The sequence below is a fragment of the Camelus ferus genome, chromosome 6 (genome assembly GCF_009834535.1).
Source record: "Camelus ferus isolate YT-003-E chromosome 6, BCGSAC_Cfer_1.0, whole genome shotgun sequence".
In the NCBI taxonomy this organism is placed as follows: Eukaryota; Metazoa; Chordata; class Mammalia; order Artiodactyla; family Camelidae; genus Camelus; species Camelus ferus.
In genome coordinates, this window is record NC_045701.1 from 39,156,913 (window position 1) to 39,174,600 (window position 17,688).

At 42.4% G+C, this 17,688-nt stretch overlaps 1 protein-coding gene across 4 annotated transcripts in view; it reads left to right on the forward strand.

Moving 5' to 3' along the window:
• The first annotated feature begins 870 nt into the window (after positions 1–870).
• Positions 871–17,688, forward strand: part of NPAS3 (neuronal PAS domain protein 3) — a 799,363-nt gene continuing 782,545 nt past the window's right edge. For 2 of the 4 annotated variants that reach the window (XM_032481854.1, XM_032481855.1), the window contains exon 1: positions 871–1,076. In XM_032481854.1, coding sequence (XP_032337745.1) covers positions 919–1,076 — 158 coding nt within the window. In that variant the 5' untranslated portion in view covers positions 871–918. Of the gene's footprint in view, positions 1,077–5,362; positions 5,485–17,688 lie in introns of those variants that run through there. The other 2 variants (XM_032481857.1, XM_032481856.1) reach the window with 2 other exon arrangements.

The following is a 17,688-nucleotide window of genomic DNA, read 5'->3' on the forward strand; positions in this document are numbered from 1 at the left end:
CTCGCAAGTTTGTCCAAGACCAACACGCCCGCCCACCAGGAGCGAGGAGAGTCCCTTCTTATAAAAGGAACAAACTCTCCGTTGCACAAAAGCAGCTCCCCCCTCCCTTTCTCCTTTGCACACCATTCCTCTTCGATAAGCATCAAGTTCTCAGTAGTCCAACTTGCAGTTGGCAAACCTCGCACTGCTTGGTGTACAGAAGACGGGCAGAGAGGGGTCCCGGCCGGGAGGGGAAGCTCTGTGCCCCCATTCCTGCACACGCGGGCTGGAGTCCAGGTTGCTGGAAGCCGTAGGAGGCGCGAGCCAGCCTTGATGCTAGTTATTTCTCTAGAGAACAGAGGGGAGAGTGCGCCTGTCTTACACTTTGGGTTGGAAGTGCGCGGTGTGTGTGTGTGTGTGTGTGTGTGTGTGTGTGCGCGCGCGTGTGCGCTGAGGGGGCGGGAAAGAAAGGCACCCTCCGCTGCCCGTCATTCCCTTGCACCGGCCAAGTCCTCTCCAAGCCTCCCGGTGCATCCTTCCTCCGCCACCCCCTCCCCTTCTTCCCTCAGCTGGGCTCTCGCGGCGCAGCCGGAGCAGCCAGTGAGAGCAACATCCTGGAAAGAGGGGGGAGCACCACCGCCCCCCAAAAGGGAAAAAAGGCCCCACCCTGACACGTTTTGCTGTTTGCAAGTCCCTCGCACTCCCCCCGCACCTCCTCCTCGCGCTTGTGGCCCCCCCAGCCCGCTGCGCGCACATCAAAGCGCCTCTCCGCCGCGCACAGTGGCCGCGGCTCACTAATGGGATTGCAGGCTGGTGCCTGGCTCCGCTGCTGCCGCCGCCGCTGCTCGCGCTGCTGCTGCCGCCGCCGCCCGAGCCCCAGCCCGAGCCCCCGCCAGCCCTCGCCCAGAGCCGCCGCGCCCGGGGGCCGAAGCCGCGGCGATGATCCGAATCTTTCCGGATTTCAGCGTGCAGGTGACGGCCGCGGCGGCCGGCGGGGCGGCCGCAGGGGTGCCGGCCGGCGCGGGCATGGGGAGGGCCGGCGCCGCGGCCAACGGCACCCCGCAGAACGTCCAGGGCATCACCTCCTACCAGCAGCGGTGAGTAGTCTCGCCTGGGCTGGGATAGTCCCCCTGCCCCGGGGTCCTGGGGTGGGACTCACTTTGCCTCCTGTTTTATGCGTTACAACACACATGCACATCGCCAGGGCTTACTTTGCTTGCCCCTTGTTCTACAGATAAGACAGAAAAAAATAATTCACAATTCGGATTGAAAGGCACTGTAGTGTACTGGAGAAGTCAAGTCATCCTTTGCCTTCTGCCTGGCCCCAAATCCACAGCCTCAACCCCGCATAGCCAAGGAGTTACAGCGAAGTCTGAGACACCGCACAAGGTGCTTTTGCAAAGTTTGGGATCCCCGTCCCCTTCAGCGGAATTTTCTCAATGCCTCTGCTTGGTGCGGACTCGCGCTGACGGGCAGCCAGGGGGGCAATTGATCAACCGGAGGCTGATTGATCATTTGTTTCCAAACAGAATAGGAACGATTTTCACGTGTAGCTGTAGACTTGCAATTCTACATAATAGTGTTATCATGTCACCTGTTACTACAGGGAAATACAGCATGAAATCCGAGTCTCCTCGGCGCTGTTAAGTATTCATCTTAAACGTATTATAATGCAAATGCGTAAGATTCAGAGATGCAAGTTAGGGAGCAAATTTTACAAAGTTAGCTTAGGTGGTAAAAAGGAAGTTTTAAGGTATTTCTTGTTTGCATTTCTTCCAAACATTTATGGATTTAAAAAATATGGTTGTGACATTTAAATAGTAAACATGCTTTGATGCAGTTAGGAAAGAAAGAGGAAAAAATTTAGTACCACCAACAGCCCTAGAACCCTGAAGTTTTTCCTTAAGAACAACTTGCGATGTTCCAAGATTTTATCAAAAATGTAAACCACAAAAATGTGCTGAGAAAAACTAACAATGTAGCATGGAAGGTAAGCTTCCCATTTGTGGGGATCAGTTTTACAGACGATGAGGAAAAAAAGAACACACGAAAGTGTGAAATTAAATATTTGTGTTTCCCAGATTGCACACGATTAAACATCTGAGAGATTTGCCAATGGCATTTAACTTAAAATATACACAATGCATAATTCAAATAACAGCTCCTATTTTTACCTTGTATTTCAAACTTCATTGATTTGAGAACCTTTGATTTGAACCAACAGTGTTTAAACTGAAAAGGTTAAGATAATCTATCACTGCCATATTTTGTGCCTTCTAACCAATGGCCCAGCGACCAGAGCAGATTTTGCATAATGCACTGAGTGTTTTCCAAGTTGATGCTCACTATTGCAAATATTCTGCAGAAGACTTCATTATATGCTCTGAGTACTGTCGGAAGTTTTAAAAAGAGAGTCTTGAAAATAACTCAAAAAGAGGCTATTCCTTGTCAAAGAGATTTTTTTATTTAAATTATTTTAGTCTTGTTTTACTTCAGTGATTACAAGAACCTTTAATACAAAAGATCTGGGAATCTTTCAAACATAAAGAACTAGAAAAGAATTAGATTTTTCCTTTTCATGGTTCAGATATGGGGTTTTTTTTTTTTTGTCACTTGTAAAACATTTAAATGACAATAGAATCCAGCGGTCACTTTAACTAGGAAGTGCAGGCAATAGTCACAATAGTATGGTCTGTGAAGTACGTAGTCAGGGGTCAGAAATGTCAGATGGCCTTTGGACGATTTCAGGAACCTCCGGGGAACTTCAACTAACCCTGAAGATATGAATTGGGTGTAAGAAGTGGTCATAAATTTTCAGCCTTTAGGTTTACTCTCAGAGTGTTGGTGTCCTTCACCATAAAGATCTCCCCAGGGCCAATTTCCCTGCAAGTCAGGAGCACCCATGGGTAATCCTCTGTGGTCCCCCACTCCAATACTGAAAGCTACACTGATGCTTCTGCCTTCATCTTTGAATTTGGGCCACTTTATCAGGTCTCTGACTCCCACTGCAGTTCTAAAGACTAAAGCTTTAAAAAATAATCAGCTCTAAACTTTAGCCTTTAGGAAGTATTATTTCCTTCTCATTTTTCTGTCATATTGACAGAAGAGAAGGTGTGAAAAATGTATCCCTTCTTTGGTTTTGTTACTTAGATATGATGACACCTGTTACTGCCTTTGATTTCAGTTAATTTGGGAGAGGGGAGTGGGTCATGTGGGGCAGGAAGATTATTGGCAGGGTCTGAGTCAAGAGTCCCCTATCCTATCCTCTGGCATTTTATTAGGAATGTGACCACCTACATGTTAGGCTGCTGGGTTGCAAAGGGCAGACATAGTTTCCACCTCAAGACCTGGATATGTTTGCTAAAGTGAATGGTGACATAATTTTACCCTTTTTCCTCCCTTTTTTCATTAAATTCTTTTGGGAAGTTTGATGACAGAGTGACAGGGTAGGGGGGCGGGGGGCGGTTTCAAGCAAAAAGTGGCCTGTAGGGAGAACACAAGCTTCTCTCATTTGTCATCTTTGGGTAGAAACGCCCTAGGCTGGCTGTCCTGGAGCCAAAACTTCTAGCAGGCAACTTTTCCCCCTCCTTTCCAGCCCACGTATATCTTGTACTCAACACTCTCCACTTCAGCTCATTTTTCAGTCACTCTCATCTTCTCCTACCTGTAGAGTGTAGTCCAAAGAGAACTCAAACACTGTCACGTAGATTAAACACCTCTGCCACGAAAAACACCTGTTTTCCAAGTTTTCAACTCTCAGCCCTACTGTATTGGAATGGTAGAATTGAAGGAGATTCCTTTGCAGGTCTATTTTTTCTTGTTTAAAGTACAATGCAAAGCCTTTGATAGGACTGATGCTTCCCTCTGGAAACCTTTTATTTATTCAAAGTGGAAATGCTTTGGGAGTCCTTTCGACTTTCTTGGGTGACACATGACCAACCCAAGTTTCTCCCTAAAAAGCAGCCCACAGCCGGCAGAGTGGTTTAGCGGAGAAAACGCTCTGACCAGGGGCTCCCCAGGCAACAGGATTCCAGCACTGGCCCTGCACTAAGTGGCCTTTTCTCTAGGCCTCGCTGAGCTGTAAATACAGAGGTCTCTGGGCTAGATCCCAGAGGCCCGCAGTCCGGTCCGGTCCCAGGTCCTAAGAGCGGAGTCGGGAGAGGCATTTTTATCTAACCACGTTTAAAGTCCTGGGGATTCACCCGTGAACCCCGAAGTCTGCAGACTTGTATGTGCGTGAATAACGCAGAAACACCGGCTTTGAAAAGCTGCTGAGAGCACCCGAGCCACAAGGTGCCTGTGCTGCCGCTGCGCCCGCCCCCTGGGCTCTAAGGGCCGCTCCGCCAGCGCACCCCGACACGCTGTCCCCGAAGGCGCGCCCGGGACGCGGTCCTGCCCGAGCCCGCTCCCGTGGCCTCCCAGTTCCTCTGTGTTCCTTTCCTCCTGGCTGCGATACTCGAGAGAAGTGTTCGAAACTGCAACTGAGTGGCGTTGTTGCGCCGGCAGCCGAGCTTCCCAGTCCCTCAACGAGAGAGAGAGAGAGAGAGAGAGAGAGGGAGAGGGAGAGAGAGAGAGAGAGAGGGAGAGAGAGAGGGAGAGAGAGAGGGAGAGAGGGAGGGAGAGAGAGGGAGAGAGGCGCAAAGAGAGAGAGAGAGAAACACGGGGGGGGGGGAGAGGAGAGAGACATGAAGGGAGAGAGAGAGAAGGGGGGGTGTGTCTGCGTGCAAGAGAGCGCTCTGGAGCAAAGCAGCTGGAAAATGCCCAGAAATACTTTCACAGCGGTCAAGCTGGGAACCCCCTGCGCGTCCTCCCCTCCCCGCCCCTCCTGGCCTAAGCCCCTCCGCCCCCCGCCAGGAGGGTGTGTGCCCCACCTGCCACCAGGCCAGCCTTGGGTGGCTGCGGTGGGGGAGACTGCGGGGGGTGTGGCGGCGCGCAAGGGCGAGAACCCGGAGGCGGCGGGGCCCTGGGCCGGGCTGCCCGCGGGGCCGCGAGGCCGCCTCCCCCCGCCGCCGCCTCCCCCCTCCTCCTCCTCCTCCGCCGCCGGTCGCCTGTCTCCGCGCTGGGCATGTCTCGGGAGCCGGAGCGGCCCGGGCCGCGGGGGCTCTGCGGCGCATGGACGGCAGCGGCGCCAGGCGAGCAGGGGGAGGAGAAGGCGCAGGCGGCGGAGGAGGCGGCGACCTGCGGCGAGAGGCACCGGCGGCGCGAGGGGACGGCCGGCCGCCGGCGAGGCTCCGGCCCTACTACTTTTCCGTAGCCTCCTCGCCTCAGCAGCACGGCCGCCGCCGCCGCCGCCACGGCCACGGCGCCGCCCGCTGGGCCGCCGCTGAGCGCCGCGCACGCCCGCACTCACTCCCGCCACCCCACGCACACGCACACCCCCCGCCCTCCCCACGCCCCCCACCCCGGGAGGGGGGAGAGAGGCAAAAAGTAAGAGAGGAAAAAAAATAGCAGGAAGATGGCGCCCACCAAGCCCAGCTTTCAGCAGGATCCTTCCAGGCGAGAACGGTAACACTTTTCTGTTTATTGAACCTGCCGCCGGGGCGGCTGCTCCCGCCGCCGCCGCCGCCGCTGCCGCCGCCGCCAGTGTGGCGGGGCCCGCTCCGCAGCCCGCCTCCTGGGCCGCGAGCCCGCGGAGACCTCGTCTGCGGGCTGGCGGCCCCGCGCTCGTCCGCGGTCCCCGCGCGCATTGTCCGCCCGCGGCGGCTGCGGCAGCGAGCGGGCTCCGGCGGTGGCGGCGGCGGCGGCGCCAGGCTCTCCGAGCGGTCGCACCTCCTCGGCTCGGCGAATGGAGTGACTCGCTGACAGAAAAAAAAAAAAAAAAAAAAAAAGAAAGAATGAAAAAGAAAAAAAAAAAAGAAAAGAAAAAGAAACAAACAAAAAAGAAGGGGCTGCTGTGTGAGGGGGAGCAGCGGTGCGGGTGGGGGGCCGGGGGATCCCCGGGGCCGCCGCAGGTCCCTTGGCAGCTGCTCTCTAGGAAGGAATGAGGCTGGGGAGGGGGAGGGAAGGCAGGCGAGAAGGGGGAGGAGGAGAGAAGGAGGAGGAGGAGGAGGCCGGGGGCGGGGAGCGTGGAGCTCGCGCCAGGCCCGGACTGTGTCGCGGAGGGGCTGTCTCCGCGCGGAGCAGCTAGGCCGGGCCGGCCGGGCAGAGAGAGGCGCGCGGCCGCCGCCTCCCCGCCGCCCAGGCTGCGCCCTCAGCCTCGGCAACTCGTGGGTCTCCTGCTTTGCCCTCTGCTCTCATCTGCCCTCCTCTAAACCCCCCCCCCCCGAGAAAAAAGAAAAATAAAGAAGAAAAATCCTCCAATCCAAATCAGCAAGCCGACAGCGAGCTCCAAAATGTGCCAACAGTTGGAGCATCTATGCCCCGTTAGTTACTGTTTGGGGATCCGTGTTTTAAAAAGTTCCTGGTGAGAATTGCATATCCAGGCAAGGAGCTCAGCCAAGCATGTCTGTTTGAAGTTAGTTAAACCAAAGCCAAAGGGAAAGGGAGTTTGTATTCAGAATTTCCTTAACCGTCCTAAGTGAATGGCATTGTTAGATTTCGGAGTAACTAAGCACCCCTCCGCCCCACGTGGTTTTCCCTCCTGCTGTCCACCCAGCCTACTTTGTTTGGAATCCTATTTGCTATTAATTGGCAGCGTTAATGACATTAATTGCATATAGCATATTGGTTTGAGAAAAGTGAATATTTCTCTGTCTCCGAAGAGGAAATGCTCAGTAGGCAGTATGAAATGTTACCCATTGATTTGTGAGGAAAACAAATGCGGTTAGATATATGCATCCCCCCGCCCCCTCCCGCCGCGTTGTTTACTTTCCTCACAGGCTTAAGTGAACTTGAAAAGGAGATGAGGGAAGTCCGTAGTTGCATGATTTAATTATTATTACTTGGGCACTGTTATTTTTGATGCAACAGAGCCTTTAACCCATAGCTTACATCACGAGGAGGTAGGGAGATATCTAAACAAGATATTCCTTTAAAAAGCTTCAGTTGCACTATTGCTTGTTTCCGTCATACAATAGGGACTACAGAATTGTCAGGATTAAGGAAATACTTTAAAGTAGGTACTTAAGTGACTCATTCTAAACTCTAGATAATTTCTTTATAAATCATGTACCTGAAACTAAATCATTCATAATCCAGTTTTTAAAGATGTTAAATGTGTATAGCCTTAACTATCTGACAACTCATAAAGCTAAAACGAACATTTAGTATTAGTGTTTTATGAGAATTCACATATTAAGTGCTTTACTCTTGTAGGTAGAAAATTATTTCTCAGAGCATTATGCAGGGCTTTTAATAATTACTTCTTATTGAACATGCTGATGAATACTTTTTGAAATCAGAAGTTTGCAATTTCTTTCCTTCCTTCCTTCCTTCCTTCCTTCCTTCCTTCCTTCCTTCCTTCCTTCCTTCCTTCCTTCCTTCTCCACATCTGCTGGTAGTAAATGTATTTACTGGGATGGCCCCAGTAATCTCTCTAGCAGAGGCCTATTTGTGTGCCATTTTGGGAATTTCTCTGAGATAGGAATCTTGAAGATAGAATTAATTTCTAGAGGAAACTTCATAGCCTGTGCATGAGCGCGTTCTTTATCACCTGTCTCCATTTGGCATTCGAAGAAGGTAAATCAAAGTGCAAGATTTGTTATTCTGCTCCACTTGAGAGCTGAACTAAATAACACTTGGTCTGAAATTCTGATTGAAGTTGTAGGAGGATATACTGTACTTAATTTAATGCCCTTTAATAGCATCTTCTTGTTCAGCTCGGATGCTGTCATTTTAAAGGTTGGATCTCAGAAGGTTTAACCTGTAGGGAGAGGGAGGAGTAATAAGGAGGTAGAGGGCCTAAGGAGCGATATGGAGGAAAGGAAGGAACTAGTTATAAACGAAGTGTTTCAAACAGTAATAACCACAAAGTTGGCCCGTTATCCAAACAGTTGTTTTATGCCTTGAGGGTTCACTTTGTTATTAGAGTTTTAAATGCTCTTAACACTTTAAGTGTAAACATTACACGTGTTAGTTGATTTGGTTTTATAATGAGAAATGGGAAGTCGGATGGTTGGTTCAGGAGTGGGTGTTTTCCATAGTTACTTGTGTCAACTAAGTAGTCAGTTTACCTTTATGTGCGCTTTGTGTCTGGAACTTGTTGGTTAGTAGTAGTATTTCTCTGTAATGGTTGAACACAAATATGTTTATAAAAAGATGGCTTTCTGTGGACATGATTTAAGTGATATCCTCCAATTTACTTAAAAAATGCTTTCCAAATCATTGATTTCCTAAAGGCATTTATGGACACTATTCTTTAGTGCTTTTCAGATAGACTAGTAATCAAAAACTGATAGAAAACAATGTGTATCTTTTTAATTGTCTTGTTGGTTATTTATGACGTATCTGACCTGAGTTTAGTAATACAGTACGAAAGTCATTTTCTTCTAATAATGTTTACAGAGTAAATTTTGGAAAAGGAAGCTCTTGCTTGATAATGTCTTACGTTATTTATCTGACTCCTTAAATTTCCTTGACTCGTACACACAGAAAGTGTCTTTTTAGAGCCTGAAAGAACAAGTTGAAAACCTTGTGTATTTAAACTCGTTTGCTTTAAAAAACAAAAACAAAAACACAACTCCAGTAGGCTGCAAATTATGTAGCACTACCACAGAGTTTTTTCACTATGAGGGTATATAACCTAGGAAATTAGACAGAAGTGTCAAGCATGTGATATGCCCATGCTGGTTTGCAAAGCATATTCCAGTAGCACGAGGCTTTTGGTTTAAAAAGTAAAGGTGGTGGAGACTTTTTTGGAGGCATTTCTTTCTGCATAAACAGAGTGATAAATGATGATATGCGTTGTCTAACAGTTGCTTATACATAAATAGCTCCACAAGATTGCTTAAATGATAATCGAAAATATGAAATAGGATGGCCTTCATATCACAAGGCCAAGGGTCTACAAATGGAAAAACTGAAATAATGAAATATTTCCAAGGCAACAGACTGTCAACAAGAACTGTGACGCATGGGTGTATCATGGAACCACCACAGAGGATATTAGATCGTATAGCTCTGGAGCCAGGAGTTATAATGACCTTTATTACATAGGACCCTCCCACATGACAACATTCTTTCATAGTTCCAATTTCGGTTTATGAATTGAGAGACACATGGCTACTTCAAATCTGTAATGTGCCAATTACTAGGTTTGATTTGTTACAGTCAGCAAACTTGAATCCAACATTATTTGATGCCTTTGGTTTAAAAAAAAAAGTTACATCAAGTTCCACACCTAGTGGTGTTATGGGTAAAGTTTTGGTTCCCCATGTATTTACATATTGTTAAAAATATGACTTTTATTTTTCACTATAAGTTATGTGAAATTAATGTCTCTCTCAGCAATGAAGTGATAAGAATTATACTGCAATTCAAATATAATCTACGAATTGGAACATCTTGGTATTTTTACCAATATGAGGTTTGAATTTCCCCTGAAATTCTTCTACAGAGTTGTTGCCCCTACCAACAATAGATCTATTTAATGGGAATGCCAGAATTTACACAAACCCCTCAACTCTTTTGCTCTGGCCCAAATCTTAGTCTGGAATCCACTGGCATGTTAAAATTGCATCCGTTTGAAACAGAACCCCATGTCCAGGGTCCCCTGCTCTGTCGCGAGCTTTTTTAATGCTAGGATGTATCTATATATGCTTTTGTCAAGCAGCAGGGGAGGATTTAGGCAGTGTAGCTTTTATTTAGTTATTGTTTTAAGCTGTCGAGTTTTATGCTTTGTGGGATATTGCAGGGGATATATCATAAAGATTTCTAAATCACTCCTAGTAATGTTTTACTCTAAAACTTCCTTAAGTGCTTTACAATTAATAATGACCCCAATGTGAACCTTAGATGATCTATTTTTGTTTTCTTATTTTTTTCCTGCATTTTTAGTGATCCTCTTTCCTATGCAGAATGACACTAAAGTTAAAGAAAATTAAGGATACCTGAGAGCAGAACTAGCCCCTCCCCTGTTATGTTTAATGGTTAGTTTTTCTACTTTTGTAGTGATTCATAGTCTGAATTAATTTTTAAAAACTTCTGCATTGCTATTGGCTTGTAATCTAACTTCAAGTGTTTTATAGACATTTCTTAATTGCTTGCAATGGATAAGGCTGAAACTTAATGGCAGGGTTAGTATGTTGAAAATTTTAGTTGATCATTTGATTCAATATTAATTAAAAAAATTAAATGCTACCAAAGTTGCACGTAATGGAGTATGTGAAACTTTAAATATTTAAATCTGTACTATGATTAGCTAAGAAATTCTTGAACTTATGGGAAAATTCAGTTATGTCGCTTTGCATTTAATGATGTTAGTATTTTCACAGTAAATAGTGTCCCCCTTTTTTTTCCTCATTGGGCAGTGTAATAAACCAACTGTAATTGAATGGTATTTTTACTGCGCTGGCCCCATTAATGTGAATAGGATGTTTGCACTATTAAGTTCGATAGAACCTTGCATAGTTAGAATAATTTGTAGTAATATTAGTACACTGCATAAGCAGAACATGGCTTAGTAAGAGGAATAGAGTGACTGCTACTAGATCTGAAATTACTAGGGCAGTGACAGGATTAAACAGCACTTGAAGTTGTCTGTATACATGTCCAACACAAAATGTTTTGGTAAATTAATTGAAATATTTGTGGTCTTGTGTACAAAATGTGAGAGGTAAGATGCAAATCGCATACTGTCGTTGTCCAAAGTATGCGTGGTTCTTGACTATAATTATTGACTGGTTCGTTCATTCAGCTTTATTTATTGAGCCTCTGCTATGGACCGTCATGACTTGTGCTGGGGACAGTAGGGAGTAATAGGCCCTGTGAGAGCAGTTGCTCTGGTGACACACTTGCTCTTATATTGGCTATACAGAATATACTGAGGGCCAAAAAACACTTTTCTGGAAGAGTAACAAGTACAGAATTCATTGAAATAGAAATAAGGCTCCTTATCTCCTTTTGTCTTCTGTTAGCTTAGAGTTCTGGGAGGGGACAGGTATTAAGCTTGTAAAATATAGTAACTGATAACTATAAAATGATTAGAGGTTCTTGGGGGAAAGAAAGAAAAGATGCTATATCAATGTAAATGAAGTTATGGCAAAAATTTGAAAAGATCTTTGATTGGATTTTAAAATAAAAATAGATCACATATGATAATAATAAAGATTTATTGGCTATTACCATATTTCAGGCCCTGTATTAAATACTTCACAGTCATTTCCTCATTAGTTTCCTCACTGCCTTATGAGGGAAGTGCTAATATCCCCATTTATGGATGAGAAAACAGAAGCTATTTTTCCCAAAGAAGGTGGTGGAGTTAGAGATTGAAATCAGGTTTGTGTCTGTAGAAAATGTCTTAACTGCAGTGTGGAAGGGCCTGCATTTTTGGACTTTCTGGAGTGAGGGATTTCTGAGCCGATGCCAGAGAGTTGCTATGACAGAAGGATCGTGTGTGCTGTGGGTGGTGAACTAGATCTCTGCTTCTTGGTCCTTCCTCAGACATTTGGAGAAGTTCAGAACTATAGCATTTATAAAGTTACAGGGAGAATCAGTATTTAAATTATTCTCATTCTCCCCTTTAACATTACAGTAGTTCTGTGGGGAAGCTCCAAGGCTACATAGACTTTGGGGCAGATATTTTTAATGAATGGTTTCAGAAGAATCAGTTTGCCATGTACATTGGGCTCTTTGGTTATAGACTGTGAAGGATTCAGCGACCTCTTCCACTCGTGTTATCTGTGCCTCAGAGAGTGCCAGAGTTTGTCTAAAGATTACAGTCAAGACATTTTTATTTTGAGCTAGTTTTGCCACTGAGTGGGTAGAAACAACCTCATAGATACTTTTTGAAAAACACACTTTAGTACCTAACTGTATTTCTGGATATTGTCTTTTGAGACATGTAAGGACTCATGGAAGTTGGCTTCTTGCCAAATTATCTGGCATTGTAATAACGATAGCTAGCATGTATATAGTACTGTGTGCCAGGTACTGTTCTCAGAGCTTTACATATATTAATTAACTCAGTTAAATAAGAACATGTTAAAAATGGACCACAATAAATACATAAATGATGAGCAATCATTATTCAGTACCCCCATCCCACTGCCAGACACTCACACACTTGTGGCATCTTCAAGAAGGGAAAGTCTTGGTAACATTTTAATTTTTTTAATGCCAGGGATAATGGGGGTTTGTCTGGTATGTAAGAGTTCTTTGACAAAAGCTATGCTTTAGGAAACTTTGTAGCATCTGACGCCATCACTTCTCATTGTAGAATGTATGCTAGATTTGAGGTAGTTGACAAGCATGTCACATTTATCTTTATGTCTTTAGATGTAATACTGTCAACCAAACAGCTTCTTAAAAAAAAAATGTATAGTGGAGTTTCTGGGCTTGAAAGGACTAGGTAGGCAACACTTGAGTATTTGTGGTTGAAAGAGCTATTGCACTTGTGTAACTTGTGTATTCACCTTTACACTCAGAAAATTTCCTGTTTACATAAAGAACAGGTTGCCTTGTGAAATGTTGGAAAGGGCTCACTTAGAGAGATGTTTTCTTAATATTGACGATAAAAAGCAGCAGTCAATAGGAAGTGTAAGTGAAAAATGGGCTACAAAACAAAACATAATTCAGATCATCTTAAAAGAAATTATATCTGATTATAGTATTTTATTATCATCAGCATGCTAATGCAGAATTAAAGGGCTCTGACTTGGGTACTGAGGTTGTATATAACATTAAAACTTAAATATTTGTCACATATTTTGGAAAGCAGTGCCACATAGCATTTTAAGACCCCTTTATGGAATCACAGGTCATTTCAGTGATAGTTCATTACTTCTGATGGACTGGGGCTTTTTTCACTTGTAAGATTTATGAAAAGAATTTTATTATAAAGAAAAATTTACTATTGGTTTAAGGGTCATCTTTAGTGAATGTAGTTGAAATCAATACCTTGTCCCACTCCCACCATGCTTGCAAACTGTGAATTTTCCTTTCTGCAATTTTAACACTGCAGAAAAGGATACTGGTTCTAAACTTCATTCAAAAGCTCTTTACTCAGAAAGATTGCAGTATTTTCATAGGAGCAAGTGGAATGATTGAAGCTGTTTGCAGAATCTCTCTCTCTGGTTCTGGAAAATGGAGACATCAGTGAATAAGGATATTTTAGTAACTAATATGTATTCCACTGATTGGAAGGAGTATTTTTTCCTACAAAAATAATTCATTTCTAAGAGTTTGTTTTTTAAAAACCTATACATTCTATTCATATATATGAATGGGATGATTTTATTTATCATATGAGATTTCTCTATATTGTACACATGGTTCATATAAAAGCCATATATATAATGCTTACAATGTAATTTATATATAAAATATAAGCCAGACATACAATGTTTGTCTATGTCTACCTAAAATGGGAGAATGTTACAAAGATCTTAAACATATTATAAATGTCTTACTTTAGGTCAAGTTAAATTTAAATATATGCAGTGGATTGGTGACTTTTTTGTTTTCCTAATGCTTTAAGGAAAAGTAGGCTCATCATTTTTTTTTTTTTGCACATTTTTATTGTTCTGTGTAAATGTAATTTGTTAATCCTGTGGAATTTGTCATAGATAAATTTGCTTGGATTATCTTGTCACCACCGTATCTGCATTCTTTTGTTCATTGCTTATTCATAATTTAACAGTCTGGCAGTGAGCCTTTTTGGGATGCTCACAAAAGATATATGACCTCTACCAGCTGCTACTATAACCTGCAGAATGCACAGCAAGACATTAGAAACGTGAGGATTCCTCTACTGATTAAAGTGCTCTTCATTTAAACAGTCTGTTCATAAGAATCTCAGGAATCTCTTGCTACCAGCAGTTTTGATTTTTTTTCCTTCCAAACAAAATTAGTTCTAACAATTGAATCTTCATTTGGCAAGAATTTTTCAGATTATCCAAAGGAAGGTAATTCCTTGAATGCTCTTTCTTCTTTATAACTAAATACTTCTATATTTTATGTTTTGGAGTATTGAAGTTATTCAGAAATGGTTTTATTGGACAAGGAAAAATGGAGAGTGGAGTAGATATCTCACATCCTAATCTTAGAACAAATGGTTGGATTAATCATACTTGGATCCAAGCACTTTACAGTTTATACTGTAAACACCCCATATTATGTAGTATGTGGCAGACATTAAAAATAGAATGTTACTTGAAGTGTAACCACATCTTTAGGTTTTCATTATTCTGAATTAGTTTAGCATATGAATTTATTCTCATTCCTCCCTTCCCCCCCCACCTCTCTAAGAAATAAGCAGATCAGTTTATGAGTAATGGCTAGTTTTTGCCTCTCTTCTGTGCAGGCATATGATTACAGTTCAGAATAATTCATCGCTAATCCATGCAGTATTGGTTCATCTCCATCACTCTGTGCTGTGATTAGAGCCTCGGGCCTGCTGCCTTGCTTTCTGCCCTGATTTTCTTTAACTGCAACCCTTGTTTTAATATAGTTCTGTAGTCACCAGTCTCCTACTCACCCCTCTCCATTCCTCATCTATATCGATTGCAGTAGATTAATATTTATTTGAAGCTATTTTTCAGACTTTGTGAAAAATGTATTCATTTCTTACTGTGAATCTTCACCTAAAGGGAGGGGGAGAGGGAAGATGTCGGACCTAAGTATGCAACTCTTCTTTACAGAGTAAAGCTATTGCTTTTCCAGCCTTCATTCTTTACTTTGGTCATTATTTGTTCTTTATACACAAATCAGTTAGTTTAGTTTCCTTGAAAAAATTTAGGCAGATTAAGCTACAATGGTAACAGTTTACCTCTAGTTTGTAACAGTTCTAAAATGGCTTTCTGTATTTTGGAAGTACATACTGCAGTCAGTTCAATCACCACAGTATACATTGATCGGCTTGCATTGAATATTTCCAGACAGGGACACAAAGCTATCATTTTCCTTAACATCAAAATTTGCCAATTTTACCAGAAGGTCATCTAACAGATTTTTAAAAGACTTTGTTTCAGATCTCAGTAGTCCTGTGTTCCTTTTAATAATTACTTTCGTCTCATTGTAGCCGTGTGTTTGAAAGTGTAGGTCAATGAGGATGATTGCATTCAGAATTTCATGATCTGTGTAGTGGAACAAATTGAAAGCAAAGCCTGTATCAATCACTGTGAAGGGAGGGTTAATTGTTACCGCTTCTCAAGCCTCTGGACAGATAAACCAGTAATGAAATACTTATTGCTCTGATATGTGAATGCTAAAGGATGAAACAATGGAAACAGAAGCAGTCTTCAGAGATAACCAAAAAGGCAAAGGAAAAAGAATAAACTGGGTGAAAGTATGGAACTATGCACTGCGTTAACGCTCTTAAAAGTAGCATTGTTTTTAGCCTCCTACCCATCTTTTTTCTGGCAGGTTAGAGCAGTATCTAGATATCAGGTTGCTAAAGCCAAATAAGAATATAAATGGAAAACTCTCTTTTTGGTAAAAAAAAGTATAGTTCTATGCTTTATATAAACTCTGTATATTTTATAAGAATGTTTGCATTACTATTTAAGGTTTTCTCTTTTAAAAAGCTAGTGATGCTACATACTTTAAATAATATGCATGCGTAAATGGTTTAAATTCCGAAATGTTTTAAATGATTGTTTTATCTTTGAAGAGATTTTGGAATTTTTGGTCCATTGAAGGCCAAAGCACAGAGGAAACTGTGAAATACATAAAAAAAATAGTCAAATAAGAATTAGTGTTGCAAAGAAATCACAAGGTAAGAGTAAACACATTTAACCATTTCTTTCGTATGAACTTAACATTTAGACATCTGTTAGTTACTTATATGTTGAAATATATGCAAAAATATTTAGCCAAATTGAAGTCTTAGGCCCATGACAATCATCTCAACACAGTGGGTAGTTCTGAAAATTAATGAGAATGATAATACTGTAAAGACTGTTCCAGAGTTTGCCCAAATTCATTATCTAAGACTCTTGTTAAGAACATCTCAAAGAATTTTAACCAGGAAAATATATTAATGGTTCAAAAGCATTTTCAAAACCCTGAATTATAAAAGTATAATGGAATTATATATGCAAGAGTTATAGTCAGTGGCAGAGATGGCAGAAGACATTAGGAACGGGTGTTTTCCCATAACCCGTACTGCTCTTGCCATGGTTTCATCCATAGGGTTTAATCTCATACATTATTTTTTGTTTTTAGGACAAGGAGTTGGGGGCATTTAAAAAATAAAATGGGTTTCTTCCCATTAATATAGGGAAGCTTATAGCTATAAATAGTTAGGCATGTCTTTTAGGTCAGTTTATATTTGATACAAACAACTACTAACAAGATCGAATGTTCTTAGCAAAAAGAAAGAACTGCCCACACCTTTGCATTTCTCTTCAGAATATTAAGAATTTCCCAAGGCCTGTTTCTGTGTAGTATAGATGCAGCTGTAAGGCATCTTAAACAAACGATTTGGGACATAGCCCTTTTTATGACAGTAGCAGCATCCTCCAGCTAATGTGGTTTTGTATATTGTAAAAGGTAACTATGATAGGACTGGTACAACGTCCCTTGATCAGGATATTTAACCTGATGTTAAAATATGCTAGGGTGTCAGTCAGTAGAGAACCTTAGAAGTCAAGCTGTACCAAGGGATGTCAGGTTTTGTATACAATAAAGGGCGGGCAGGCAGGAAGCCGGAAGCGTTCTATTACTCAATAATAAAGGTGTGCTTAAGGCAGGAGCCCATGGATATCGAGATTGTCAGGGCCATGGTTATGAATTACCAGTGGTTCCTTGCTTGTTGGGTGCTAGTAGAACAGCCGGTAGTGGCGTAAATCCTGGTTTCTTAGCAGTGTCAGTCTCTCATTATCTTTATAGGAGGTTATGCTCTGCACAGGTCCCTTAACCGTTGAGAGCCTCAGTTTCTTCATTTGCATACTGAATTGTTAACATTTCTTTCCAGACAAATTATGTGACTACATGATTTGAATTACGTGGCTATATGATACAAAGTAATGAGTTGAAGTATGTGTGGATTTTTTTCCTAATAGTATTAACATTTACAAATATTCCTTGTTTATAAAACTATTAAACTAAGTTTTTGGTCAAATGTGCTGCTTGTCAAGCAGGTTTCAGTCAATGCAGTATAGGACACTTGAGTATTTTTCTTCTGTGAAAACATCTTTGAAAGGAAACTTCTTATTGAGAGAGTGTCCAGAGGGACATTGCAGTGAAGCAATAGGCTGTATTAAGTTATGTTGTAAAGGAACGTATTATGCACATGACTCAGGGTAGCATGAAAGGAAAACACTAAAAATGTTCAGCGATAAATACATTTGTTGGTTAAATTCAATCAAGACAGTAGAACAACCTTGGAAATATTTGAAAACCAGATGATACACCACAGAGAAGGAAGTTAATGTAATATCTGATGGACAGGCAAGTGCTTAGGGGAATAACTAATCCCTGAAAATTTTGTGTGTTGCTAAAACATTTATAAAGGAATGAATTTCTGTAGTGAGATATTTGCCCAAACTAAACAATTATTTATTTCTTTTCAACCTTGCTTTTCAGAGGAGCTTTCTTCTAATTCCTCTCCCTTACTTGTAAAGTTGAACTGATTTAGTGTTTGTAGTGTAGACAGATTGAAATATTTATGAT